At 45.0% G+C, this 20,838-nt stretch overlaps 2 protein-coding genes and 1 pseudogene across 4 annotated transcripts in view; 1 reads left to right on the forward strand and 2 right to left on the reverse strand.

Annotated features, from left to right (window-relative positions):
* The window catches only part of ANKRD27 (ankyrin repeat domain 27), a 63,026-nt gene extending 51,808 nt beyond the window's left edge, over positions 1-11,218 (reverse strand). For all 3 annotated transcript variants that reach the window (XM_083164438.1, XM_083164437.1, XM_083164436.1), the window contains exon 1: positions 11,064-11,218. The gene's annotated coding sequence lies outside the window, so the exon portion shown is untranslated. The remainder of the gene's footprint in view (positions 1-11,063) is intronic.
* LOC146046486 (U2 spliceosomal RNA) lies at positions 4,664-4,799 on the reverse strand (annotated as a pseudogene).
* A 284-nt stretch (positions 11,219-11,502) lies between the features above and the next one.
* Positions 11,503-17,943, forward strand: RGS9BP (regulator of G protein signaling 9 binding protein). Its single transcript, XM_083165441.1, has one exon. It carries the CDS (start codon positions 12,082-12,084, stop codon positions 12,793-12,795), a length of 714 nt encoding a protein of 237 aa, XP_083021567.1. The 5' UTR covers positions 11,503-12,081; the 3' UTR covers positions 12,796-17,943.
* Positions 17,944-20,838: the final 2,895 nt, after the last annotated feature.

Below are 20,838 nucleotides of genomic sequence, written 5' to 3' on the forward strand. Positions count from 1 at the left end.
ACTAAGCATTGGCGGGAGACAAAATACCAGCCAATCAGCTCCTAACTGCTGTGGGACAAATTTATTAAGCCTGGTGAAATTATAAAGAGGGATGGGATAATGGTCCAGCCAATGTTCCTAACTGCCATGTTACAGTCTGGGTTTTAAAAATGGCAGTTGGGAGTTGGTTGGCTGTTGCATTATTACCGCCCACTTTATCACTTCGCCAGGCTTAATAAATCTGCCCGTGTTTTAAAAATGGAGTTAGGTGCTGATTGGGGGTATGGGTCATAGGGTCGACACTATAAATGTTGACATACAGGTCCACATACGTTTTTTTTTTACTATTTTTCAACCCAAATGTCAACATGGGCCCCGTATCAGTGTTCCACGTCCCCTATCATTATTCGGGTGCGGTGCCTCGCTGCGCTTGGCACACTATTATAGTCTCCCTCCACACTCACACTGGATGGTAGGCTATGAAAGACCGCCTGTTTATTTAAATATATAAAAATAAAAAATAAAACGTGAAAAAAACTTTTGACTGTCGACCTTCCTATTGTCCGTCTAATGCTTGTATCGACCTTCCACCCTATTGCTTGTGTCGACCTCCATACTGTGGACCTAGCGACCTTATCCCCTGATTGGTTGGTACTTTTATCTCCATCCAAGGCTTAGTAAATAGACCGCTCTGTCTCCGTACACTTTATCACTCTCCAAAGTTAAGTACATCTCGCCCTTAATCACACTGGCTTCCAGCCTGTCACATCCAAGCATGAGATCTCCATACTAGCAGTGAAAGTGACCCATACATGTCAATCAAATAGCCAAGACTAGTGCACTGAGCATTTGATTGGCTTGAAACTAGGACCAATCCGATCCTTGGCCTCATTCGGTACATAACTCCCATCAGCTCCATCCTCTGAAAGCTGCCAGCATGAAATGCTGGAGAACCTGGCTAGTTGTCTCCGTTTTCCATTGACGATGCCCTAAGCTTTTACAGATCGGTCATGGAAAATGTTTGCACTTCTCTAGTCTTATCTCCAGGGCTCAAATGTACTATTGAAATGCATTCTTTGTTGCATTGCCATCTCTTACCAATGTACAGCACAGCTCAGCACCGGGGATAACGCGACAACTGCTGGATAATCTATTTACACAAACGGACTCCGGAAATCAGCACGGAGCGTCCATCCTCAGCGTACCGCGGTGCTAAGACATGCTGGCACCGCTATAAAGACAAACCATTAATGTCTGCTCTTTAACAAACCTTTTCTTGGCATGGCATAAACAAAGGTAAATTATTAAAACCCTTCAGCTCCCTGCAGTATCCGCAAGGCAGAAGAGAGACAGCTCTGACCCACTTGACGAGGAGAAAAAAAAAAAAAAATTACTCGACTTTCTCCCAAAGAATTTAAATATTTCAAGACCCGGCACAAAAATAGTACATTTACTCAAGCTAAAGAAAAAAGGGCAAAAACCCTATGAAAATGGATAACCCAGGGCGTATGTGTGCCTTTGCGTTACACTATCCATACAGTCGTGCTAGCTGGCGTTTCAGGAATACAGACCACTGCCAAAAGAAGAAACAAACAAACAGAAATGTAAAGATGTCTAAATAAAATATAAAATAAATCTATAAATAAAATAAAATCATACTTCCGTTCCAGATAAGGACTACCCTCAACAAAAACAGATATGTCCCAAATAATTTTGGGACAGGGGTATGGATCATATCACAGTCAATGCCTAGGTTGACACCAAAAATGCCAACATGCGTAGTGTCGACATAAGCAAAAGGTCGACATGAGTTTCTCTATTTTCTACAAAGTACTAGATAAATGAGAGCCGACATCAGTTCCCTTTTAGTAAATGTACCCGTCAGAGAGGGAGGGATGGGGAAGAAAATGTCAACATCAGAACGTCAACGGTCAGAGGGGGTCGATTCCATTGTATATCGTCCTAGTCTACAGTCACCAGGAGCCACGGATGGAGCTAATTGGCCAGTAAATATGACACCATATAGAACATACAGGTGCGGCAATAAATCAGTTTTATTCAAACATACATGTGCTCTCGCTGTGATCAGCACACTTTACCGTTCCCAATCGGAGTCCACGTGGATGTTGAAGTTTGGAAAAAGCCTAAAAATGTAAAAAAAAAAAAACCCCTCATGCTGACCTTTTCAGGTGTCAACTTTTTGTGCGTCAACCTCTTCTGTCAGCCACCCAGATACCAATGTATATTCTTTATGTTGTTAGTAGTAGACGGTCTGGCTGCCTAACCTTCAACTAGTCACATGCAGTATTAATATAGTCACATTATAAATAGATACCCAGAATTCATCTGAAGTATACAACGTATCAGCCACAGAGACAACGTTGTTATCCAATTTTTAGACCATCATTTAAAATGATTATTTTAGGACGATCTCACAGGTCAATTAGACAACAGCCTAAAAATCCAGCTTAATATGTAAGAAGGATACTACAGCTCCAAAAATCAAAGTCCGCAGTCCCTTATAACCATAATCCTTAGAGCTTCTGACCGGCAGTCATGGTACAGAGACTGTTCGTGATGTTCCCTCTGAAATAATACAGGTCGCGGAGGTCACTGGTTCAACATCAGTGTCCCACAGCGGAGACTGCTGGGTAGGAGATCCCCTTACCGCCTGCCTGTGGGGTATTACCGTGGCCGTATGCAGGCTTATAAATCGCTCATCCCCACACTGCTGTGATTAAGTGCTTGTCCTGTCGTACAGCTGAAGTGCATTCTGGGTACGCAACGGAGGGGTATGGGTCATAGTGTCGACATACATTAGATAGACCACTAATGGTCAACAGGGCTTAGGTTGACACCTGAAATAGGTCGACATAGCCAAGGTTAACTGGGTCGGAAGGTCAACACAAGCATTAGGTCGACATAAGGTATTCATGTCGACATGTCCCCAGCCTCCCTCCCACACACACGTCGACATAGTCCGCTTCCCCTGCACTCAGCACACTATTATATTCTACCACCATGCTGGAATGGATGATAGGATATAAATTACCGCCATTCGCCACAAGTCGGCTCAATAAAAAAAGAAAAAAAAAAACATGTGAAAAACTCATGTCAACCTTTTGACCTTACCGTGGTCGATCTAATGCTTGTGTCGACCTTCCGACCTAAGCCCTGTTCTTGATATCTGTGGTCTTCATTTGAGTGAGCTGAACTAATGCAGTGAATACACACAGAAATAGGGAGTGTGAACCAATGCAGTGAATGCGCACACACACACACAGACACAAATAGGGAGTGTGAACCAATGCAGTGAATGCGCACACACAGACAAATAGGGAGTGTGAACCAATGCAGTGAATACACACACACACACACACACACACACACACAAATAGGGAGTGTGAACCAATGCAGTGAATACACACACACACACACAGACAAATAGGGAGTGTGAACCAATGCAGTGAATGCACACACACAGACAAATAGGGAGTGTGAACCAATGCAGTGAATGCATGCACACACACACACACACACACACACAGACACAAATAGGGAGTGTGAACCAATGCAGTGAATGCACACACACACACACACACACACACACACACACAAATGAGCTTGAGGTGTGCTCCCTACCACCAGTGCTGTGCCTAAACACGTGCAAAGGGGGCCGTGCGATCGAAATGGACCCTCTCTCAAAGGAGAAGGGCCCCGTTTTTCCCCTAACCCTTCTCAGCCATAAGGCCGAAGAGGGGAAAATAGGGAATGGTGGGCCTCTTCGCCGAAGCTTAGAGAGACCCTCTTTCCTCAACCCTCGGAAGGGTTAGACTTCCCTCCGCCTTGCGGCTCGGGGTCGTCCTCGAGGGGACCGAAGCGCTCCCCAAAAGGATGAGAGCTTCGGCACATTGGGGAATAGTAGGCCCGTAAGGGTCGACCACACTACCCAAAAAAACGTGACAAACTACGGAAAACAGAAAACGTGAAAAGTGCACGAATGTGAAGAAGAGAAATAAATAATAAAGAGACACCAGCCAGAAGGCCGGGGTGGGGGTGTGAAAAATTGTCCTACCCCATCCAAAAGGACAAGGTAAGGACGTGAAGCGCTAACCTAGAGGGAAGTGCGCGGTGCAAGTGCATGGTGATTTTGGGATCACCCGTGCATGTTCAGCACCCCCGAGTTTCCCCGGGGGCACAGTGCAGCCTCGGGCCCTAGGCAGCCGACCGATCAGCGTCCGACCAAGTGTTTCTCTGCTCCCTTCATAGGGCACTTTCCAGCCCCTGGCATGGGAAATGGGTACTCCACTGGGCTTTTCGAAAGACTCCCTTAGGGGTTGCGGCCCCCTCGGAAGAGCAATCTACTCAGTCTCAGTGTTTCTCCGATCCCAAGGTTAAGGTACTAAGCTGGGCTTTTTCGCGGTCTCCCCATCAGAGGCTACGAACCTCTGGAACAGGAGCCATCTACTCAGTCCCAGCCTTTCTCCGCTCCTTGGGAATGGATACTAGACTGAGCCTTTCGCTGTCTCATCCTTCGGGGCTACGAACCCCGTCAAGAGAGCCAAACTACTAGGCCCAGTGTTTCTCCCCCCCTCCTACCAGTGGGTTTACGGAAACAACACCTCCTACCACTGGCAGAGGTGAAGGTACTCAGCCAGACTTTTCACCACTCCCAGGCAAAAAAGAGGGGTCCCACACCCTCCGCCCATCAGAGCAGCTACTCAGTCCAGCCTTTCTCTATGCTATGCCAGAGGCCAGTCCATACCCACTGATAAGAACAGATACTACACTTGATCTTAGCCAAAAGGCCGAGAAGCGACACAGACACAAATAGGGAGTGTGAACCAATGCAGTGAATACACACACACACACACACACACACAGACACAAATAGGTAGTGTGAACCAATGCAGTGAATACACACACACACACACACACACACAAATAGGTAGTGTGAACCAATGCAGTGAATACACACACACACAGACACAAATAGGTAGTGTGAACCAATGCAGTGAATACACACACAAATAGGTAGTGTGAACCAATGCAGTGAATACACACACACAAATAGGTAGTTTGAACCAATGCAGTGAACACACACACAGACACAAATAGGTAGTGTGAACCAATGCAGTGAATACACACACACACAAATAGGTAGTGTGAACCAATGCAGTGAATACACACACACAGACACAAATAGGTAGTGTGAACCAATGCAGTGAATACACACACACACACACACACAGACACAAATTGGTAGTGTGAACCAATGCAGTGAATACACACACACACACACACAAATAGGGAGTGTGAACCTTAGTCAAAAAAAGTATTAAATCTGCCTAGCATCAGCTAAGATTCCACAAACTCCTTCCCTAAAAATCCTATACGACAGGAGAAAGCCACAACTTATGTTCTTATTGTCATCTATCTTTGGAGTGTACTTTTGTGCTGTAAAAGGTTTCGTCTCTCTACATATATTCAGATTGAATAGGAATAATAAGAAGTAAAATAATGGGTTTATTGAAGGATACAAAATAAATAATTATCAAATACTAATAACTTTGTATTGCTAGAGTTAGAATGATATCACTATAATAGGCAGGATTTCATGTTTTTTTCATTAAAACATACCGGTAGTTTAAAAAAAAAAAAACACTGTTAAAAAAAAAACCCTCTCCCTCAACCCCCCCCCCCCCCCCTCACAAACACACACCTCCTACAAATTGGTAAAAAATAATGTCATAAATCATCTGTCGTAGTTGTATTTGCCAACACGTAGACATTGCTGACATTCTGAACGTATACCATGAAATACAGCAATCCACATACACAACTCAGACATCCAGTGCTCTGTGCCAGAGGGGACAGATGACGAATAACTCAGTCAGCTGGATGAAACCCCAGGGAAGGGTGTTACAGTTTGGACAATGAGTCCCTGGGTCCTGTCTATCCCAAACCACACAGAAAAGTTATATGCCAGAGGCCACAAGTTCCTGACCACGGTCACTCGTCCCCACCGACCGTATGTACTTATCTGCACAAGGAAAACATGAAAGTTAATGTGCAGGACACAGGGCACTGTGGGCGATACAGGTACTGGACAATTATACGGATTTATCTACATGGAAGGGGACCAGGAGTACATGCAGGTCCACAACTGCACAGCTACCGCAAACTCTGCTGCAGAACACACAATGCAAAATACAGTGCAAGCGCAGTAGGGTGACATAGGGTGCTACAAACGGGCGCCTTGCCCAGTACATAGCCTCCACGCACCCCTCAGCACTAGATATTTAAAAGGGAGAAGTGATCAAATAAAAATGTTTTATAAGTGTTTTTACTTTACAAATCTCACCTCTATTTATAGTTCTTCTGATCCTATATCTTACAATTTGTTAGCACAGGTTAGAGACGAACATTTAAATAGGCATAGTAGTCACGCACTGCAAGTATACTTACCTGACGCCTGTTGGGATTCCCTCTGCGAAATTCTGACCATAGGTATCCCCGCTGCTGGTTGATCTGTATGTAGATCACTTATTTAACCCTTTAAAATGCAAACATCTGTGAGAGATGTGCAAAATATCCACAAAAATGCCAGCGGCGCTCACATTTGTTATATATCAGTCAAATAAAAAAATGTTGTCTAAAAAAATATTTAATAGGATGCGATTTTTAGGGCGGTTCCGAAATCGCACCTTATCGCATTTTTTAGCCTGAATTCGACTATTTAATGAGATGCGAATTCATGGAAAAAATAAAATGATTTTTAGTCATGAAAATGTCCCTGGATGCTACTTGGACATAAGGGTGTGTACACACGTGGGCGATTTTGTATAATATCGTGGGAAATATGGTCGCTAAGTGACCATATTGCCCATGATGGGAGTGTGCACCGGCGATATATAGCCGGGTGCGCGCTCCCGTTTTTACCCCTGTAGTGATCACTGGTCGCAGGAACATGCTCCTGCGACCAGCTGATTACCACTGCCGGCTCCCCCGGCAGTTTCTTTTTCATCAGCGACCATCTCTGGTCGCTGATGAACAGGAGAAACTGAGCAATATATTGCTCAGCAATATATGGCTGAGCAATATATCTCCCCCGTGTGTACGGGGCTTTAGAGGACGTGATCTACACCAGAGGACTCCCGTAAGTATGGTTTCCTTCCGCAGGTACCCACTTTAAACTTTCTCCAGGACCGTAGGATGGAGGTACCTACCTATGTGTCAAGGTAAGTAAGTATCTGTGTGAATGGGCTATGTATGTAATAAAGTTATACTTTTATTGTGTGTTTGTATTTTATTTCACAAATTGTATTGTTGTGGAACTACAAGTCCCTTTAATGCCCTGTGTGCTGGGACTTGTGGTTCTTCAAGTCCCTGCATGCGATGCAGACTTGCTGGGACTTGTAGTTCCACAACAATACACAATAAAAAAAAAAAATCAGAATCTGCCCAATGGCCACCGCCCAGGGCAACCGGGGACAGCCCCGAGCTTCAGCATAGGCAGGTAAAATTCTGGAGGGGGTGACCTCTTCATTGTGGGGGTCCTCACATCCCCAGGATCCCGGCCCATGCTGACTGGTCAGGGGGTTAATGCTCTGACTGGGGGGGACTTGTATAAAAAAAGTCTCCCCCCGCCTGTGGCATTACCCTGCTGGCTGGTTGGGCCCAGTGCTGGTTCTTGAAATACAGGGGGAACCCTACTCATTTTGTCCCCTGTACTCCTGGGAACCAGGACCATCCCTTGAGCCAGGTGCTGGTTTTATCAAATCCAGGGGACCCTTACTCTGTTTGCCCCGTGATTTTATGAAGCCAGGACCAGCTCTTTGAGCCCGGGGCTGGTTATGCTCACATTTTTTTTTTTTTTTGGACAGAACCATGCGCAGATTGCACTGATCTGTGCATGGTGCTGTCAAAATTGCAACCTGGTCTGTTGGTGTGGCAATTTTTAGTAACATTTTCCCAAATTTGCATGCCATTAAATTTGCGATTTGTATACTTTTTAATGGGAAAACATCTGGATGCGAATTGAAAAATTGGCACTTCAGAATGCGCAAATTTGCAGCAAAAAGTGTGATTTTTACAGCAATTCGCAACCCTCTGTGAAAACATTCAAATTTGGTCATTTTTTGCCTAAAAATCGCAAAAAAACACAAATGAGACGGATACATTTACATTGAATCATCAGCTCCATTTCCCAGCACTTTACCAAGTATAGTATCTCTTACTAACTGCTTTGGGGCTCATCTACATTTGGATACAAGTCATTTTACTAGATTCCTCACAGATGGATAGTAGCAGTACACACCCATGCTTACAATCTCTCCATATATGGAATGAGACACGCCTTTTGGGAGGAGCATGACACGCCCCCTCAATGGGGTGCTATGCAAAATTCTGCTACCAACCATAATCTCCCTGAAACTAGTTTCAAAATGTAGGCATATGACATACATACATACATAACCTGCAGTCTAGTCCTATAAAGATACAGTTTTGTAAGTCAACTAACCTTAAACAAAGAATAACAATCGAAATCTGCCCATTATGTATAAATTTATTGCTCGTCCACATAAAGTATACTGGCTCTAAAAAAGTGGGTAAGACACATGGAAAATAATGCAGGGTTATAATCGTGCACCTGGCAGAGTTTCTGTGCGCTACACAAGCTTTAAAAAAAAAAAAACAAAAAAAAAAAATGATTTGTACAAAACCCTATAGAAAGCTACTGTCCTGGCAGCAGAGCAGGAGAAATAGGTCACGCTGCGGTCTAAAATTTTAAACATGGCATCAAAATTTTACAGTTTTAGGAGCCCATAAGCCTGCTCATAATGTGGTTTATCAGGCACAGATTAGCAGATAGCACTGAACGAGACCCTCAATGCCCAGCAAGTAAACCTATCAGGCATGTCAGATTTTTGTTTTATCAGTGATGTGCATAACAGGAAGCTGTGAAGGCACCAGCCATCTGTGCTGGGAGCCCCCTAGAATAGTGAGGCCCTGGTCAGCTGCCCAGTGTGCCTATACATTAATATAGCCCAGGAGGTTTCCCCTTCCCACGGATGAACGCAGCCAGGCTCACCCAGTGCTAGTATCAACATTTGTCATTTTAATTGGGGCTAGCTCTTAAGAGCCCCGACTTGTCTAATGGGGATGCAGTTAAAATCCCGGCGGTCGGGATCCCGGCGTTCAGAATCCCGACGCCGAAATCCCGACACCTTCTCCCTCCGTGGGTGTCCACGACACCCCTGGAGGGAGAATAAATTAGCGTGCCGAGCATAGCGAGGCACCGGGCCCGCTGCGTGGCGAGTGCAGCGAGCCCACAAGGGGGGGGCGATCCACGTCCCCCCCTTGTTGGGATTTCGGCGGTCGTGATTCCGACGTCGGGATTTTGAACGCCGGGATCCCGACCGCTGGGATTTCATACTGAATACCAATGAGGTACATAGTAAGCAAGTGGATTAAGGGGTATAGTGTCTAAAGCTTTTAAAAATTCAAATAGTTGATATTACCCATAGCAACCAATCAGATTCATTTTTAGTGTTCATTCTAGCACCCGCTATCTTTGAAAACCCATGCAGTTCCTCTTCCCTGCCTGGGGTGTCGCTGTCTGCTGTAGTGCTTCTAGCACAGTGGGGTCTGTATATCAGCACTGATATGCAAACCAGACCTGTGCTAGAAACACCACAGCAGACAGCTACACCCCAGGCAGGGAATAGGAACTGCATGGGTTTTCAAAGATAGCGGGTTCTAGAATGAACACTAATTTTACAGGATGCAATAGAGAAATATAGACAGAATCTAATTGGTTGCTATTGGCAATATAACTTTTACAATTTTTTGTATATTTACCAGTGTGCATTGTGTGCTTAGTGGACTTTGATGTCACATGTGATTATCTCACAAGAAAAGGATCTCTCTCGGCAGAGTCTCTGGCACTTAGACGACAATGAGTTTACTCTGCCAACAGTCACAAGGCAAGCCAGCCTAGAGACATTTCACTGTAATATACATAAAAATAACTAAAATGAACTCGAAGATGATCTATTGAATAGAAATCCCATATTGTATGCGTGTCTGACTCATGGCAGACTAAAAAGGATGCCAATAGGGGGGGGAATTTAATTATTTCACACGCCCCCTGCAGGCCATCTATAGTAATGGGTGTCTATCAGGCTATTCAAATGTTGCACCAATCATACACCCATTATCCGTGGCACACACTTTTTTCCCCTTGCATCCTACGCAGGTGCAAAAAAACAAGCTGTTTATAGTCCATAGTTTTGCACAGGTTCAGTTGCTTTGTGTGGCTTAACCCGACGCTTTCAGCGACGGTAAATGCTAATGTGCTTCTGACCAGAGCAACAATTGAATTACACTGAAAAGAATAGAGGTCTATTAGCACAGAGGGACAGCAAGGAGGAATCGAATGCATAATAAATATAATATGTCTGAGCAATCTTTTGTAGCTCACTGTGAGGAAACCGATGGCAAGTAGTTTGCCTTATGGTCACATTGGAACTGGTGGTTGTGCAGTTTACTTAACACAAAATCAACTGCATGTCAATCCAAAACTGCAAATTCCATTTTAGGTGGAGTTCCAGAAATTAAACATTGATCCCAAAAATGTATTTCCCTTTTTACTCATTCAAGAATTTGTCATCCCCCATTCATCTGCCACGGCTCAACAAAAAAACTCTACCACCTCCCAACTGACAACAAGCTGCCTTTATTGAAAATTGAGCTCTGATTCTGAGGTATCACCCCCATCCTCCTCTCCCTCTCTAGGATCATCCCCATCTCCCCCAAGCTCTGACTCTCTGGGATCACCCCCAAGCGCTCACTCTCTGGGAACACACCCATCCTCCTCCAGCTCTCACTCTCTGGGATCACCCCCATCCTCCTCCAGCTCTCACTAGTCTCTGGGATCACCCCAATCCTTTTCCGGCTCTTACTCTCTAGGGCCCAATGTGTGGCCCTCAGGACCTGCCCGTCCCGTGACAGGCATATATGTAATGGTACGAGACCAGAGGGACAGACAAAACACACACAATGACAGTCCCGATACTCACTCAGCGGCGTGACAGTCCTGACACTCACTCGCTCAGTGACATCTCCCCGCTTCCTCCTCACTCTCAGCTCCCCAGAGAGCACCACACAGCGGGGCGAACAACACGGCGAGCAGCCAATGAAAGCGGCCATTCAGCCTGATTGGCACTCCGCTCGGCCAATTGGAAGGAGACGTGGGCGCTGCCACAAGTAAAGAGCATTCAGAGGTCCCGGGGTGGCACAACGTCACTGACCCGCAAGCTCCGTTCGCCATCTTTGTTCCTGGAAAAACAACATCGCTCGTCTTTTCACTGAAACCAGGACATGGGAATTCATTGCGCTTAAGGGTGGCTAAATCCTAGAGGAGAAGCGCGACTGATGCTACTTTGCCCTCACCCAAGATGGCGGGCCGGGATTCGCTAAGACCGTCACGTGGTCCCTCCCAGTGTTGTCCTCACGTGACTCCTACAGGTGCTGCTGTTGCTGGCTGCTGCTGCTGCTAGTTTAGACTGAGAGAGGCTGCTGCACAGAGCTGAGAGGAGCTGGATGTGAGGGAAAGCGGAGGCTGCAGCCCAGTGCTTTGCATGGCTGTGTGGCTGGATCTATCTAACGCATCTGCATAAGGGGATGACCAGGGCTCTGGGACAACACTTTGTGGCAGATTCAACTATGATTTAACAGCAGCGGAGAACCCATTGGCTCATTGTATGGACCGTGCCCTGGCAGCTCGTAATTCCCAGTACTCTGGTTTGGAATATAACATGTATGGATGCGACTTGTAATGGTGGATGCATTTATCTGTGGCTCGTCACCAACCATAAGGTCGGAGGGCACCGTGTGGGATGTTGGGGCCACTGATCTTGCAAATGAGTAGGGTAAACTCCTCCGAGAGCCCCGGCAGGTGCCAAACAATGGAAGACCCAAAGAACCTTCCCGCTATTGCGTTTTCTTTACAAACATTTTGAGGGACCAGTCTTGCTTGCCACCTATTGAGCTTCCACCATCCCTCACTGGTTGGCATCACAAGGTGCCCAAGGGGAAATGCTGAAAGAGGAGTGCAAGGCGTTGCTGGCCGCCCTGAATAAGGTCACTGCGTGCTACAGGCATCTTGTGCTCACCATTGGTGGTACATCCGACTCACAGAACCTCCGTGAGGAGCTGAGGAAGACCAGACAGAAGGCTCAGGAGCTGGCGGTGGCAAATAGAAATAAGCTCACCACCACGCTCAAGGACACCACCCTGAGTAAAGACGACAAAGCGGAGTTTGAGAGGCTATGGGTCATCTTCTCCACCTGCATGGACATCTTGGAGACCGACATGAGACGGGCTTTAGAACTCGGTCACGAGTTCCCGTTAAACATCCCCAAGAAGCACATAATACAAAGCGGCATGAGCGGGGGCACCTCTGGGGTGGCTGCCCGGGCCATGAGCATCCAGAACATGAAGTACGACGCCGACCATAACATTGACGTGCTGGACCTCAAGGATCTGGAGAACGAGATCAACCTAATGGATGAGATGATGTACGAGATGGAAATGAAGGTCAGCGTCCCCCAGTGGTCGGTGGAAGCCAAGCAGAATCCGGGGGCTGAACTGAAGTGCGCGGCAAGCGCCGGGGCTTCCTCGCCTGGTGCTATATCCACAGAGGAACGCAAGGCCTTCTGCGACCTGAGCAAACTCTTAGCCGGCTCGGTCTTTAGCGTGGTGCTCATCATTGCCATTATATTGGCGGTCTGCGTGGTTAAACTGTCTTGAGCGCACATTTTTTATTTCAGCAGATCAGCGGTGTTACACCGTGCAGTTTCTCTATTTGGTTTGTTTTATTTATTTTGTTTGCATTGAGCCAAATATCCCATTCCTAGACTAGAGCCTGCTGGCCGGACGCCCGGCAGAATCTATATGGCACAGTTTTTATTTTAAAGTAATAGAAAACTGATGATGATGACAATGAACTCCGTATTATCCATCTGCCAGCTGCACCACAAGCCACCGGCGGATCCTTGTTTCCTATGAACGTTAACCTTTTCCCAATGAGATCCTATATCTGCACCGGTTTCCCTACACGACTAGAATAGCAATGATTAAAGGGGGTAAAATGTGAAGGACAGCTTAGTTCATTATGATCATGCATGAAAAGGATTTAGGCTTGGAAGACTGATGTATCATACAAAATCAATGCCATCTTTCCCTTTGCACTAAACCACTAAATCCTTAAAGCATCTGTGTTAACTGTTTCATCGCAGTGCATACAACGCCATTCCCTGGCAGCCGAAGGGTTCATAGGGAGGGGAGCACCGATTACATTAAGCCGGCGTGAACTTGTCATGTATTTCTGCTTTGCCGTATCTTGGTGTGGCTGAAGGTTCCCCCATGTACTGTATCTCCTATAGGTCATTATACTTGATGTGACTGTCTATAGTAACCTTGGATCTGGCAGACATCCTCATAACCCATGCATGCCACCGTTATTATAGCCGTATGATGTAGGGCCTGTTGTATAACTGAGGCATGGTCACCCAGAGACCCAAATCCCTGTGCCGTGCCAACCCTCAAGCAATACGATGGACGAATAAAGGGTTACTAAGGGCAACTCCTGAAATATTCACGTATCAGTGGGGTGCAGCTGCTTTTGAACTTAGGGGATAAATTTTGAAACCGAAATGACCACGATGGTGCATTGTGTCCCAAACACAGAGGATAACTGTATGTATGTCTGTATCTATATATATATGTCTGACGTGACATAAATACATATATATATATATATACTGTATGTGTGTGTCACAGGTCTGACTTCATATAGTAACTGTGTAGCAAATTTATATATTTAAAAAAAAATACTCATGGTATATTTTTTCGTTTATTGTATATAAGGTCAACAGTGGCCGACACGGACAAGTTCGTCATAGGCAAAAGGTCAAAACAAGCAAAAAATTATGCTGACCTTTTTTTATGTGTCAATCATTGCCATGTCTACCATAGGATGTTGACCCATTGACTGTGGACCTATCAACCCGGTACCATTTTCCTCCACTGTTTTTGTTTTTGCATGTGTTATTGTGGCATTAATAATCATCATAGCTACTTTATGTGGCACATCAGTAGCTGCTTATTTGATTGGCTGTGGCCTCTCCAGTGCTTCCGTGTACAGAACTTAGTCATTGCTGAATAAGGTATGCTGCTGAGCACCGCTCCTCTACATCTGTGCTTCTCATCTCCAGTCCTCGAGTGACCCCAATAGGTCATGTTTTCAGGATTTCTTTCTATGATTTCTTTCTTTGATTACCGACCCAGAGAAATACTTCTACTCACTTGTGCATTATTAAAGAAATCCAGAAAACATGAACTGTTGAGTATACTTGAGGACTTGTGTTGGAAACCACTTATCTCGATGAATCGAAGGCAGTAAGCAATATTTATAAGAAGAGGTCTAGCCGTTAACCCTGGATAAAGCAGTGAGATTGTGGATGTGCCTCGGAATTCTCAGCAGTTGCTAGTGAGTGGATGGGTATCAGAATATTGGTGTTGGTGGCAAATTGGCATCCTGGGTTGTGTTGTAGGTTTTCTTCCATTTCTATATGACGATTCCTAACTTGCTTCCAGTCCATGTATTGCAGCGTCTTCCCCAGAAAATAGACCACTCACAAGTAAAGGGCTCTTATGTCGGAGGGCCCTGCATTACGAGGGCCGGCAATTTGCCACGGTGCATGACCTTTATATAAAGTGTTCCCTTTTGTACTCCTAATGCATATTAAGATGTATGTTGTGATGAATATACCACAAGTATGAAATCTATATAACAAAAGTGCAGATTATATATTGCAGGATAGGAGGTATTAATACGTAAGGAGGAAGGGTAGTGCTCTAGGTTGTATTCAAGGTGTGTGTATTCTGCCGGATGATGTATAGTGGTCTTGATTCTAGTATTCTAAGTTCTAAGTTGGAATGCTGCAACAGTTTTGTTGCGACCAGTATAGTCCAATCTTGCTGGTATCACCAGGCTTCCCTGTGCCAATGTGTAGATCATTAGCTCAGCGCAAACAGCTAACAGTCTTAATGTTTTCCAAATAACTGCAGCCTTCCTCATGTGTTCTCTGCTTGACGCGTTTCTAGAATGGCTAAACATTTTCACCAGGGTTTTTGCCATGAGATTGTCTGTAGGGTTAGCTACCAAAATTGTAGTCAAACATTTTCCCTTTTATCCCCCCTCCCCCTCCCCCATGATATATAAATACAATCATGAGAAAATTCTGTACAGGGCCGCGTCATTGTTACACGGGGGCCTGCAAACTCCTCGGGGGGTCTGTCCTGCCAAGACCAGTTAAAGCAGTGGTCATGGAACAGGGGTAAATTACCCCAAATGGGGTTAAAAAAATTCCTGGGGGTAATGGATGGTAACGCTGCCGAGACACAGCCAGGCATACATATGAATCTATATGCATGCGCCAGTGGCATTGCAACAGCTCCGCGGACCCCGCGGTCGCTTGGAGGCGCTTGTTAAGTGTGGGCGCCGGGGGTCTGTGGGGGCTATTGTTTGTCCATTCCCGGGACCTGCAGATCTTCCTGTCTGTGGTCCCGTGCTGCTCCTGTTGCATTACAATTAAAAATACCCTTCTCAAAACGGCCACCCCCTCACAACAGACAGTAATTCAGGATGCTAGAGGTGGCAGAAGCATCCTATGCAACTGTCTGCTATGAGGCAGCGGCCATTTTGCAAATTACTTTTTCATTGCATCAGTAGCAAGAGGAGCATTGGGACTGCAGAGAGGGAGAACTCAGGTCCAGGCTACAGTACAGACCCAGAGGCGTCAGGCAGTGCGGTACAGAGGGATGGGGCGCTTCATTATTAGTTATGCTACTGGCATATCCAGTTGGGTCTCAGCAGTGCGACTGTCCATTACCCCCAGGAATTTCATTTCCTTGCCTATAGAATTTTATATATAGATTCTAAATGCATGCCCGGCTGTGTGTGTTTCAGTACTGTAGAGTACAAGGACCGTGTGTATAACACTCTTCCCTGCGTGAGGCCCCGCCTCCAAGTCCGCCCACTTCTTCAGTAGAGATGACTAGTTGCTGCACCATCTCGGCAGTACGCAGTCTGTACTGCCGCTGCAGTGCCGAGTGTCTTTGCCTAGTCTAGGGGAAACATTGCACAGACTGTCACTATATCATCTTGTAATACTGACACTAATAGTTGCCTGGATGTCACATAATGAATGGCTATACCACACACAGCCTGGCAGCCATTGATGATGATGATGATCTAAATTTTACCACATACAGCCATATATGGTAATCATCATCAATTGCTGCCAGGCTGCCTACCGTACTAGCTGAATATATATATATTTCTGGGGGTACAGTGTGCATTTCAATTATGATTTCCATCGGCGTATCTAAATATATTTTGGGGTAAAACATAAAAAAGTTCATATCTGTGCTGAAATACAGACCAGACATGCTAGAATGAACACTAGAAGATGAGAACTTTGATGTGAAACGGATGGCATTAGGGATGATTTATCAAAGCCGGATAGCGATAAAGTACCATACAATCAGCTTCTGTCTTGTAAGGAGCTGATTGGTTGGTACTTTATCTCCCTCCCCGCTTTGATACATCCTGCAATTCGGTCTGCGATGGTTATGTGATCAGATCCTCACTGAGTGTGGATTATTTTGTTGTTTGTTAGACTGCTCAGAGTAGACAACTTCGCCGGAGCAGCCAGGCGTGTTCCCAGGTTATGTGTTGGCAACTTGCTTATTAATTAGTATAAAATGTGTATTTATTTAAATAGAACAATCCTTTTGAGAACAGTTGGCACCTTATGACATGCCTAGGAGCAGCGGTGTGTTCCGGCGAGGCCTACCGGCGGTGCGGTTCATCGTTTTAACCTAGAGGCCGATAGGCAAGGTGATGGGGACAGACTGCGAGGTTCGTGCACCTTTCTTGTCCCCCCTGGCTTGTTCCGCTATGGAACATAACCAGTAATGAGTAAGGTTTTCCTTTATTACAGATAATGACAAGTCTTAAACACAGTAATGAAATGAGACTGGGAAGTAGCAAATGAACAAAGAAGTAATCGAGCCCTGCTCGTGAGTTTTGGGCCTATAGAATTTACTTGCTCCAAACAGCAGCGTATTCAGTGGACACTGGTTCCCGTGTCTAAGTAAAAGATCCCTGAGTAATTCTCCTTTGAAAACTTCCTAATTGGTTAGTATTACACGCAAATTAATAAACTCTCTTTTTGTTGTGTTTTTTTTTTTTTTTTCACTCTCTCGTCTTGGAAGAAAAAAAAGTTTTGTAATGAATAATGTAAACTGTGCTGCTTAATTATTAAAGCACATTCTACTCCTAACAGCATCCTCTATAAGAGTCATATGAAGAGTGCAATCCTTGTGCATCCTGTAATATCCTGCTCTCCTGTCCTGAAAGAGGCTCCAGATCAATTTAGCGGCAGAGCCTAATCTTGCCGTAGCTATGGCGCCACTTACAGGTCATACGGTGGTCCTGCACTCACAAACTGCACATTGGTCCTGATGAAGCTTCGTTGGCCAAGCTAAAATAAGCACGCAACTGGGCAAAACCATGCCACACTGCAAGGGGTGCTGATGTAACATGTGCAGGGAGACTTAGATTTGGGTGGGTTATATTTTTTCTGTGCAGGGTAAATACCGGTTGTTTTTGCATGTAGCTCACAGAAGTTAGATGGCTTTATTTTGACACTGTGAATTAGTTTTTGGTTTGAACACAAATCTAACTCTCTATGCGGTACTTGTGAGTTATCCGGGCGTCCGATTTTTAAATCGGGTCGGATCGGGACATCGCATCGCATCGCATGCGACCATCGGATGCGATGCGATGCGATGCGATGACCCGATTTTTCCATAGGAATCAATGTTAAAATGGACTGAGTCCATTTTAACATGGAATTCAATGGGAAAAAGGGGTCCTTTTCATACCCCTACTATCCAAGTGGGCATGGAGTTGGATATAAACCTGTGGTGAGCGTAGCGAGCCACCGAGCCCGAAGCGTGGCGAGCGTAGCGAGCCCCGCGAGGGGACACGGAATACCGTCCCCTCGCGGGGCTCGCTTCGCTCGCCACGCTTCGGGCTCGGTGGCTCGCTACGCTCGCCACAGGTTTATATCCAACTCCATGCCCACTTGGATAGTAGGGGTATGAAAAGGACCCCTTTTTCCCATTGAATTCCATGTTAAAATGGACTCAGTCCATTTTAACATTGATTCCTATGGAAAAATCGGGTCATCGCATCCGATGGTCGCATGCGATGCGATGCGATATCGTATCGCATCGCATCTGATTGTATGCCTTAACTTAAGGCATACAATCAAAAAATCGGACGCCCAGATAACTCACAAGTACCCTCTATGCATATGTTACATCTGCCCACCTGCAGTGCAGCATGGTTTTGCCCAGTTGCAGTGGCCTGCTTTCTGGCCATGTGAGTGGACAGCTTTTGCTCAAGAGTGCCAACATTTCCCATAGTATCACTGAATGTCTGTTTTCTAGGAGTCTTTGGGTAACCCATGGTTTTAGAAAGTGCACGTAACATACCATAGGATGAAGACATATGACGCTACACAAAGATACCGGGTGACGTGGGACCATGTTATTTTCTGTACGGAGGGGTCATGTTTCATTTTTGACGAAATCAGCAATGTGTGTTTATTAGTTAAGCTGCTGCGGAACTATAAGTCCCAGCATGCCTTGACAGCCAATGGCTGATGAATTTTGCGGTTTTAAACCATCGGAGAGTCTCTGTTTACATCAAGTCCATATTCTGTTCTTAAAAAGGTGCTTCCACTTTTCAGGCAACTTTCTTTTATTGGCTGATATTGTCACTATATCAATTGCTATGAAAATGTATTTTATGTAATGCTATCATAGGCTACGCCGTCGTAAAACAATCCTGGGTAATTAAACAAGAGGTATTTGCTTGCAGATGAGCAATCTATATGCGATCCTATATTGTTCACGGAATGCCTTGTATCTGTACTTCGTAACAAGGTTTATATAGCATCTAAGCAACATTGGTTAGTTCTGATATCCCTTGGACATGATGAATTCCTGCTCTATAGACACAGTGTTAGCCAAGGGAGAGGGCAAAGCAGATGATTCGTGTCCAAGGTTAGCAATAACTCCGCCTGGTTTCGTCTCCATGTTTTCGGAGATTATCACTATGCTGTCTGTTATCCTATCGTAGCTAAAATCCGCAGATGGGCCCTGTGTTATTGGGTCGTCATGGAGGTGAGAGGGCTTAATTGCAGTACAATAACCGGTAATCTCGTCTGTCCATATTAATTGCCTTATTGAGAGTGTGCAACTATTTATCTGTATAGTCTTCAGTACAGAATTCACCCTTATTTTGTGTCAATAATGTGTGCCTGACACTTACTTACTGTACAGAGTCTTGTTTTCATGGAAGTAACTGTTAATGAAAACCGCTCTGTCTCTGTGATAATAAAGTTATTGACATCCCGTGTCTCATGTCATTAATGTTTTACTTTATTTTATTGATGAATGCAGGTACACATTGAGTTCATATTTGCCTGCCCTCAAATGATGCCATTTTCAGGTGCACTTTACAAAATAAAAACAGCAAAAAAAATCTGGTATCGATGAGTTACTTAAGGGATTGATTACCCAGGGGTTGGCAATCTGTGGCATTCGAGCAGCTGTAGAACTACATATACCTGCCTCAGTTTTGTAGTTAGATCCTGCGAAAATGGTGGCAGAGCATGCTGAGATGTGTAGTTCCACAGCAGCTAGACTGCTGCATATTGCCTACCACTGGGTTGCAGCTTAATTTCCTGACACCACGGGGGGAAATTTACTAAAGGAAATTTGTAAAAAATAGGTGTATTTGTATCCAGAACATTTACTATCCCGAAAATACGGCAATTCGTATTCGTCTTGATAGCACATCAATAGGACTACGAATTGCCGTATTTTCGGGATAGTAAATGTCAAAAATAAGTGTATTTCTGGATACGAATACACCTATTTTTTTTACAAATTCCCTTTAGTAAATTTCCCCCCACCTGTATAAGGAACTACTATCATATTGCTTTGGATGTTGCCTGCTGGTGCAAACATGGTTTTGGATAGCTATTAGCTTGTCCGATATTGGCAGTGGAAGGAAACTTAAGCAGGTTTACTAGTAAATAAATTGCATAGTTCATTTAACATTTTAAATGACGAATTTAGCCCATTTTCTAAGCGTTCTGACTAGATTGTTTAAAAAAGTGACCCTCATTGCTCCGTGTGTATGGGTAACAGTGTACATAAGTCCCCCCTAAACGTTATGTTAATAGTTTGGCATGCTGGAGTTTCCTGACGAACGAGGAGAAGACAACGACTTGTGTAATCACTATTGCAGTCAGTGACGGAGAAGAGAGGGAGATACAATCCGCTTCCTGTGGTACATATTGGCGTGCACGGGTGATAATATATGAACACTATAAATGATTATTTCCGTCCGAGCCCTGAATTATGTCTCCTTGTCAACACTTTAACCTTCACAGATTGTCATTACGTAAAAAGTCAGTTTGGAAGAGCACTGGATTACAGCTCCCGAAATGCTTTCTCTCCTAATGCGATTACACTAGTCTCTTAATTCCTGGCCAGAGTGAGATTCCGGCATGTGCTGCAGTCATTCGGGATTACCCCTTACCACAGGACGCTCTCTCGCAGGCCGCCTTTTGTCATGTTTGACAGAACTGGAGAACACAATAATTGGATTGAAAATAACATATTGTCTGACCTGGAGTTCCCGGA

Source organism: Crinia signifera, chromosome 11 (genome assembly GCF_055691185.1).
Source record: "Crinia signifera chromosome 11, ASM5569118v1, whole genome shotgun sequence".
NCBI classification, from domain to species: Eukaryota; Metazoa; Chordata; class Amphibia; order Anura; family Myobatrachidae; genus Crinia; species Crinia signifera.